General features: G+C 46.0%; 1 protein-coding gene across 1 annotated transcript; it reads left to right on the top strand.

Moving 5' to 3' along the window:
* Positions 1-2157: 2157 nt before the first annotated feature.
* On the top strand, positions 2158-6596 carry KIAA1919 (KIAA1919 ortholog). Its single transcript, XM_009326436.1, is given in 4 exon segments — positions 2158-2167; positions 2858-2974; positions 5265-6078; positions 6080-6596. Coding segments are annotated over 4 exon segments (1353 nt in total). The 3' UTR covers positions 6492-6596.
* The last annotated feature ends 1922 nt before the right edge of the window (positions 6597-8518 follow it).

Raw genomic sequence — 8518 nt, forward strand, 5'->3', positions numbered from 1 at the left:
TGACGTGGTGGTGGTGAGACGTGGAAGTCGGGGGGCCTGTGGCGTGCGGTGCTGTTCCCCGTAAACCACCGCACTTGGGGCTGTCGCGGTATTACGTTCGTTTTGTGACGCCGCGCGTGTCAGGGTATTACTGCTGTACAGCGTTATTTCCAAGTGGTTGGGCTCGCTGGGCATATTAACAGCAGCAACTGGTTTTGAACTTACAAAACCTGTTTGAATCGACCAAAAGGTGCCTTTGGTGTGGACCAAAAAAGTACAACTGGATCCCCCCCCTTCATATCAAGTGATATGCTTAATATAGAACTGCTTGGAACATATAGGCTTCTATAACGTCACTCTCTGAAACGCATAAGCAAAACAGGGGAAGCTGTGTTTTGGCTTTCATTTGCACACAGCGGAAACCTCCTGCTGTCATGCTGAGGGATGCTTCTGCGGGGAGAGCTTCGTAAAACCCTTCCCTTTCTTAAAGCTTGGCAGAAGCGTTCATTTTCACATACCAGACAAAAGTACTGAGATTTTGACTGGAAGGCCTTAATCAAATTAGAACTTACTTAAAGTGGAAAAACATCGAATACCACCTGTGATGGTGGAAACTTGCTGCTCAGTTGGGGCCTAGCTATGAAAATGCTTAAACTCTATAGGAACCACAGTTCGTGATCTTAACAGTTTTCTGGACACGTGGAAACTCTCTCCTGTAGGAGCACAGGACTGGCTTTGTCCCGGCAGAGCAGGGCTGCTCGGCCGTCAGGTCACCAAGAGCCACGCTCAGCATCCAGAAACGCGGTGCTCCTTTTAGAGTCGTGGTAGGGTTCTCGTCCAGGTAGAGATTCTTGGAGCACACCTAAAATAGCGGAAGCCCTTCTTTCAACTGCGGTAATGGCAGCGTGTGCCTTCGTGCTGTAAGTTAGGGACTAAACCAGATGCCGGGGCTTGCTCTTTTCCTTCTCTTTCCCATACCTGCACTCGGGGAGGTTCAAACAGAACTCCTGTGCCTCCCCTGAAGACTGCGTTGTAATCACGGGGTTGGTTCCGAGAATCTGAGAAGGTCCGTTTTCCATTGCTAGCATTTGAACTAAGTCTCTTCTTATCCCTGTACGCCTGTCTCCTGTTATCGGGAGCAATCATGTCATATGTCTGTCTGTCTCTCCTCCCCTTTTTTCCCTCTTCTTGTCTTCACCTCCCTGGACCGGTTCCTCGTATTTGCTCTTGTTCTAAGATGTCCTTATTTGGTCTCCGCCCTGTTCTTTATTCCTCTCCTCCAGACCACCTGTAAAGTGGGTTTCCTTTAGTCTCCTTGCACACCTGACAAGGTCAGAGTTGGCTGTGTCTGACATTGGAGACCTTACCTTCCATAATGGAACTCATGCACCTGTGGAAGTATTAACTTGGAATGGTTTAGTATTTACTTATTTTCCTGATGTATCACGCGGGATAGCAGTCTGTCAGCAATGCTTGGAAAATGATTCATCTCCTAATCCTTTCCAGTTTGGTAGCGCTTATGGCAAAACCACAATTTGAACTACTGAATCTTCTCTCATTTCTGTTGTCTGAGGGCTGCCTGTAAGAGATTTGGGCTCCCATCTTTCAACTGCTGAAACTCTGCTTACTGTACAGAGAAAAAATTGAAGACATAATCTGTCTTTGTCAAGGAAGCTTTCACGTACCGATCTTCAGGTGAAGAGCTGAAGTAGACAGCTGAGAACTTACTTTTCAGCTCCAAGTGGGGCATCTGCCATCTGAGAAGCTGTACTTAATACACCCCATCTTTAGCTTTTTCTCTATGCAGCTCAGCATACCAGCCTTCAAAAACATTTTGAGGCGTGTATTCCAAGTACCTCGCTAGGGCTGTAGGGTCCTGGATATTTATTTTTTCCATTGCTGTTTTTGTTTTTGTTTGGAATTAACCTAAGTTCTTAACTACATCAGTCCCCATTTATCTTCAAGCATCTGCCCCACCTGTGATCAAGCATTGACTGGAAAAATAAGAGAGACGTCTGAACTGGTACAAGCTTTCTCAAAACCTAATACTGTCTATTCAAGATATTGATTGCAGATTTTTTTATTATGAAGGTGATTATAAGCATAGAATTTAACTGCTGAACTTTCTCCCAAATTGTAATAAAAATAGTTTCTATCTGCTAAAAAGTATTTTTTGAAATGGCATGTTGTAAGTGCAGTTAATAATAGTAAAAGTAATAGTGTTAATGAACTGCTGCTAAATTTATGATGAGCAGTTTTGTCGTTCCGTCTCTTAAAACTCCAGAAATGCCTTGGAATACAGCCCTCGAGTGATAACAGAATATAAATGAAAGTCAGCAGTTCTATATGGACATCGCTTGTTGGCCGAGGTGCAATCACTTTATAGGATTTTAAGAGTTTAGTGATTTGGGTTCTTTTAAAATGGAGCCAAATTTAATGCTCTGTAGTTCTCGGAGGAAAAACTTAATACTGTTCAAAACCACGTTCTACTTCTTTTGTGGTAAAGTAACATTTCTAGATCAGAAGTTTGCAGAAGATACTGAAATAGCACTTCTGAATCAAAAGTTTCAGAAGACGACTTAGTGTTCTAGCAGCAGATGCTACTCCCTTTGCAAATAAAGCTTTAGCAAAACAGGTTTTTCATGTAGTGTTTATATTCTGATGAAATTCCTTTTTTCCAAGTGAAAAATGAGTCTGTTGAACTTTCTGGCTGCTTCTCCTAATCGTGAATTGAGGTAGTGAGGTTACATCACCTGTTAGGATTGTCTGTAACTTCAATAATTACGAATGTATTTGTCTTTCTTGGTCTTGTATGTTTTGTAGTTCAAATGGAAACTGTAGCGTGTGGGTTTTTTGTTTTGTTTTTTAACCTTTCCAGCGTTATCCATGTTTGGAACAACGGTTGGTCTTTATGGGATACCCTGGTGTAAGAAATCCCTGCTGTTAACTGTCTTGATGTCAGTTATTGGAGCTTCCATGGGAATTCTAGACACAGGTAAGGGACCACGTGGTCCGATAGTTCCTTCACCGAACTAATTGGAAACCTCAAGCTCACCAAAACCGCTGCTGGTATTTCATTTGACGCGTCTTGAATTAAAAGAGGGGAGCTGTTTTACCTGGCTGGGATTCTTGGATTATTCTGGTCCTGAGACTTCCAGTGTTTGTGTCTCTGTAACGGACCTTCCTTAAGGGGCCTGGGGAGCTGGGTATCCCTTGCTTCCTGGAGAAGATCAATATGTATTTCAGTGGGCAATTACAGCTGTAAAGAAAGTGTCACATGCTCTTTAAACAGTGTTTTCTTTAAATTACTCAGGAATTTGCCCAGGAAGCTAGTTGGGTTACCGTTCGTTAGCGCCAGCTGAAACTAAGTTAGTCCTGGGCAAGCCCTGGTGTTTGAGAGGGAGATTCTCACAGTTGCTGTGTGGGAGAGTTGGCCGCCTAAACCTGGCCCGGTGGCGTCTGGGGAGTCACAGCAGACGTTTACTGCCATAGCTCGCTCGCTCACAGCACCATGTCATCCATCTCCCCGAATTAAGGAATGTTTGCTGCCCTTGGCCAGCCTCGCTTAGGTGTTTGGGAATGCCCCAAATTGGAAGTCTGTGGCATGTGCATACTGCAAACGGCCTGGAAAAAACACTTTTGCTGGAAACCTGTTGAAAACCAATTTCTTAGTAGAGGCTCCTTACTGGAGGAAGATGTACCGGTGAAGTTGCAGAGCAAACGTCTGCAGGTGCGGTTGGAAAGGTCGGTTATACCAGAGGTATGAAAAATGAATTCCCACAGAAATGAGTTCATTGGGCATGGCTTAGAAAGGGTGAGTTAGTGATGGCTGGCTGTAGCAGGCAGTTTGGATCAGGAGGCGAGGCCACGGCAAGAGACCTAAGCACGCTTAGAGATGAGTGGGTAACGCTGGCGTACTTGCAGATGGGGACCAGGAAACAACCAAAAGTACGTCAGCGGTGGAGTGTTCTGGCGTTGCTGTAGAAGGTGGTGGTGAAGCTGCAGCAGGCGGCCGCTCACCTGGCACCTCTCCAGTGATGTGCCAGCAGTGTGCTGACTTCCCTGGCTTACTGAGGGAGCCTGCGGTTACTTACTAGCCAGCAAGGTACGACTGGATCCGGTCGACCAGCTTTGGGGCAGGCTTATTTCTGAGTAAGAGCTGGCTAACGGATTAGCCTAGCTATCCAGACAGCTCTGGAAGCATCCCAGCCGGGGCCTGGTTTCGGTGGCTTGGCTGGTAGGCGACACAGAGGAGTGATGATGGCTGCACACGTGAACCATCTGCCCTAATTCTGCGGAGCGTGAGGGAGCTCTGTTAACACTGAAGAGGGCGAGATACAGGATCCAGTAGCGAAAAAGATGGTTTTGCATGACACAGGTTATGCTAAATAACCTGAGTGCAGAAGCGTATTTGTTGCCTCTGGCAGGATCGTTATACACGGCACTTGGTTTAAAAATTCTTTGTATGGGAAAATCCTGTCAGCTTACTGTAAAAATGCCTCCAGTGGGTGGGTGTGCTGCTTGGAAGTCAGACCTTTGAGGCAGGGAGGCTTCCCAACAGGAGAAACTAAGAGCAAGGCAGCAGCGTGTAACTGAATTAATTTGGAAGAGTGTTAGTGCTGCATGACAAGGGTTGCTGTACTGTAGCACAGGAATTTAGTTACTGTTCTTATTTTCCTGCGTTCTTCTCGGGGACTACCTAAAAATGGCTCTCTGAGGTCTTGTTTTCTAGTATTATTGTTGGTCTGAGGGCGTCGTAGTTTGGTCTCTGCAGCGGTATTATTGTAAACCTTTCTGCTTCTGGAAAGTCATTTGAACGCAGTTGGGGTAGTCCCAGCCCATCAGCAGTAAGCGATTCTTGTGCTGGGATGTTGTTCAACGGGGCCTCTGATTCTTAGCGTTGTGCGTTGTTGCTTTTACAACTTAGAGAAATGAGAAGCAGTTAAATTTGCTCTTTTGCAAAAAGGCTGAAAAATGCTGCAAATTGTCAAGTAAGGCAATTAAGTACAGCCATGGTTGCTGGATTAAGCCAGCGTGTGGCCCTTCATTTGGACTGCTGTGAATGCCTTCCTGAAGCTCGAGTAATCACGTGGGCTTAAGGTGCTTACAGGCAGAATTTCAGTTAACTTCCATTTTGCACGTTTTATTTGCTAAACCTGGTATTATTGCAAATTGAATTAATTAGGTTACAGTTTGGTGTGTCTTTTTTTTGTTTGTTTTGGTTTTTTTACCCAGTACCTGGTTTCAGACTAAAATGACCGAATCCTCCTCTCTCCGATCTGCAGGTGGCAACGTACTGGCACTGAATACCTGGGGGGCAGAGGCTGGGCCACATATGCAGGCCTTACACTTCAGTTTTGCTGTCGGTGCGTTTGTAGCTCCAATCCTGGCTAAAATGGCCCTGGGAGGCTCCGAATCTAAAGACCTTCCAGTAGCTGAAAAGACAAACCAGTCTGTCCCGCGGTCTGTGCCGACAGCACCGGCTGCATCAGCTGCGTCAGCACTGAAACACCATCTTGGTGCGGATTTTCTGTGGTCCTATGTTGTCATAGGGACCTATCTTCTGCTTGTTTCTCTCTTCTTTTTTATTTTGTATTCAAAGGGCAGCTCGGCTCGAGACAAATCAAAGGCTTCTTTGCAGAAACGCATGTTTGCCAAATACCACTATGCCCTTATTATTCTCCTGTTCATATTCTTCTTCTGCTACGTGGGGGCGGAGGTCACTTACGGCTCTTACATATTTACTTACGCAAAGGTCTTTGCCGAGATGAAAGAAAACGAAGCAGCCGCTTTGAATTCCGTCTTCTGGGGTGCGTTTGCCGCTTGCAGAGGCGTGGCAATATTCTGTGCTGCTTGCTTGTACCCTGGCACCATGATCCTGCTGAGTATCGTAGGCTCTGCTGTCTCCTCGTCGTGCTTGGCCTTCTTTGCGAGGTACCCAGCCTCGCTGTGGGTTGGAACCGCTGTGTATGGAGCGTCAATGGCCACCATCTTTCCCAGCGGCATTTCCTGGATAGAACAGTACACGGTCGTGCAAGGAAAATCGGCTTGTCTGTTCGTGATCGGCTCCGCGCGGGGGGAGAGGGGCATTCCCGGCGTGCCACGTTCCTGTGGTTATGTACACTGCCCTGGTGACTTCGGCAATGACAGTTCTTTTCTTCCCTCTGATGTACAAATTGGCCAACTCTCCCGGTGAGAGCCACTTGAAAGAAATGAGCGAGAGCGAGGACCGGAAAGCTTTGTTGTCAAACTCGGGGCTTAATGAGGATGAAGAGGAGGAGGAGGAGGAGGAGGATGCGGGAGAGTGGAACGAAGCAGACTTTGAGGTAATAGAGATGAACGACACGCTGAGAAACTCTGTGATAGAGACCTCCCGTAAGATACCCGGGGACTCTCCAGCCAAAGTCTCTCTCCAGCCCCATCTGGACGAGGTGTTGCGCGATTCTCCAGTGGTCGCTGGTGGCTCCCCTGGGAGAAAAAATGTGAATGTTGACCGGGAGAAGAATGATTGAAGTAAAAGCTGACTCTTTTTTTTAAAGGGAAATGCAATCGAATTGTAGCTGTTCTTGTAAAGTGGTTCGAGAAGCCTTTTATAGTGGCGCAGAGCTCAGCGTGTTCATTTCTGTGTTTGTCCGGCTCTTTCTCCTCTTTCATCTTCAGTCTGCAGCGATGTGTCTCGGAGTGGGGAAGTCCACTGCCATGTGGCTGGGGTAACGTGATAAAACGTACAGACTATACTGAAAATCTTAAAACACAAGAGGCGTTTTCTAAATGTGAGGTGTGCCTTTAAGTAATGTGTGCTGTAATAAGAACTATCGGGGAAAGAAGGGAACCGCTCAGACCACTCAGTTTTTTGGGGGTGGGTAGAGGGTGCAGTTCCGAGCTGCTCGGTCACAAGATGTTTTCATGAGAGAGGAGAGAAATCTGTTATCTGTGAGGCCGAGCTTTCTTTATCTCGTGAAAGGAAGAACGTTTCTACCCCATTGAAAGGTTGTGTGACGTAAACCAGGAAATCAAGTCAAATTTCAGGTGACACCCAGCGGCTGTAAATCGGATAGCCTGTTGGCAAGGGATATAATTTTCTGCTTCTGTCACTAAGATGAGAAAAAAATTTAAAAATTAATTTCCAGGAGTGGAACCATGCCTTTGGGTCACTTAAAAGCGGTGTATGGGAAGGGGGACCAAACGGGTCGTATTAATCTGCTATAATGCTTAACTCCGATTTCCTCGTTGAACAGTGGTGACAAATCTAAGTAGTCTAAAGTACTTGTGATTTTAATTACTGCGCTACCACTGAAATCAAGAAATGTATGAAGAAGGTGATAAAATTATATATAAACAGGTTACTTACTTAATATATGGTATTGACGTAGGGCTGTGATATTTTTAAGGCAGTTGTTTAAATTAAGGTTGTAACAACTTTTCTGGCTTCCTGTGCCGAGACTTCAGCATCGTGATGCGTTACAATGAAAATCTGAGAATGAGAGGGAATTACTGATGAGACAATCCTTTCAGGTTGTACTGTACGATCACTTGCCCCTGGCCAGTTGGATCGGTGCCATTTGGGTTTTGTTTCTTTTGGGTGCTGACTTACAGGCAGACTCTTCCTCGCGGAGCAGCAGTGGTTTGTAGGTTCATTGCTGCTAAGCAGGAAGACCTGGGAAGGACCAGTCATGCCAGCGAGCCCTCCCCGGTAAGAGGGGAAAAAAAGCAGCCGCTAATGGCAAAAACCTGACTCGGGAACAGTAGTCTTGCCATTTGTCTACTTGAAGCTCCAAATTTGTAGGTCGAGTATTTCTTTTAAGGCTGTGTGATCAGAATGTGCGCATGTTTGGGGTTTTTTACTTTGCACTGTTACGAGAATTTTCTTGCCGAGAAGTTTAATTTACTAACAGAAGAGCTCTAGATGTAGCGTAGCGCGGAACCTTAAATGTTCAGTGTGTTTTCAGGTCTGTTTTTGTTCCCCCTCTCGTCCTCTGACTGTGCAGCCTAGAACCTCGTGGCTTTTTCCTTTCTTCTGAGAACTTAGTAAGAAGCGGGAATCAACTTGTAGTGAAAATGTGTGATTTTTTTTCATCTTGCCACGTCGAAGGGTCTCCCTCTCCCTCTGCTGTCAGCAGTTAAATGCCATTGTGTTTTTGCCCGATTCCTTTTTTTTCTTGTGCGTATACGCACTTCAGCGGCACCTTTTCCAGTGCAATGCATGAACCTGCACTTTAAAATACGGCCTTGTTTCACTTGCCGTTCTCTTTTTTGCTTAAGGTAATGGTAAATGCTTTTAAATCTCAGGCCAGAGCCTGTTCTAGGTACATGTGACAGCATTTGATCAACAGGAGTAAGACTGTATGGCCTTGCGTGTTTAGTTAGTTTCACACGGTAACAAACGAAGTGGTGCAGCAGAGGTGGTGCAGCAGATTGAGCCTGCCTGTCTTCAACTGTCCCTCTCCCCTTTTTCCTCCTGCACGCTACAGCAGCTGCTGTGCGTCTGTGGAAAGTAGGGGCGTTTGTTAGCTGATGGTAAGGACAAGTCCCGCTGGTG

The sequence above is a fragment of the Pygoscelis adeliae genome, unplaced genomic scaffold, assembly GCF_000699105.1.
Source record: "Pygoscelis adeliae isolate BGI_AS28 unplaced genomic scaffold, ASM69910v1 Scaffold206, whole genome shotgun sequence".
In the NCBI taxonomy this organism is placed as follows: Eukaryota; Metazoa; Chordata; class Aves; order Sphenisciformes; family Spheniscidae; genus Pygoscelis; species Pygoscelis adeliae.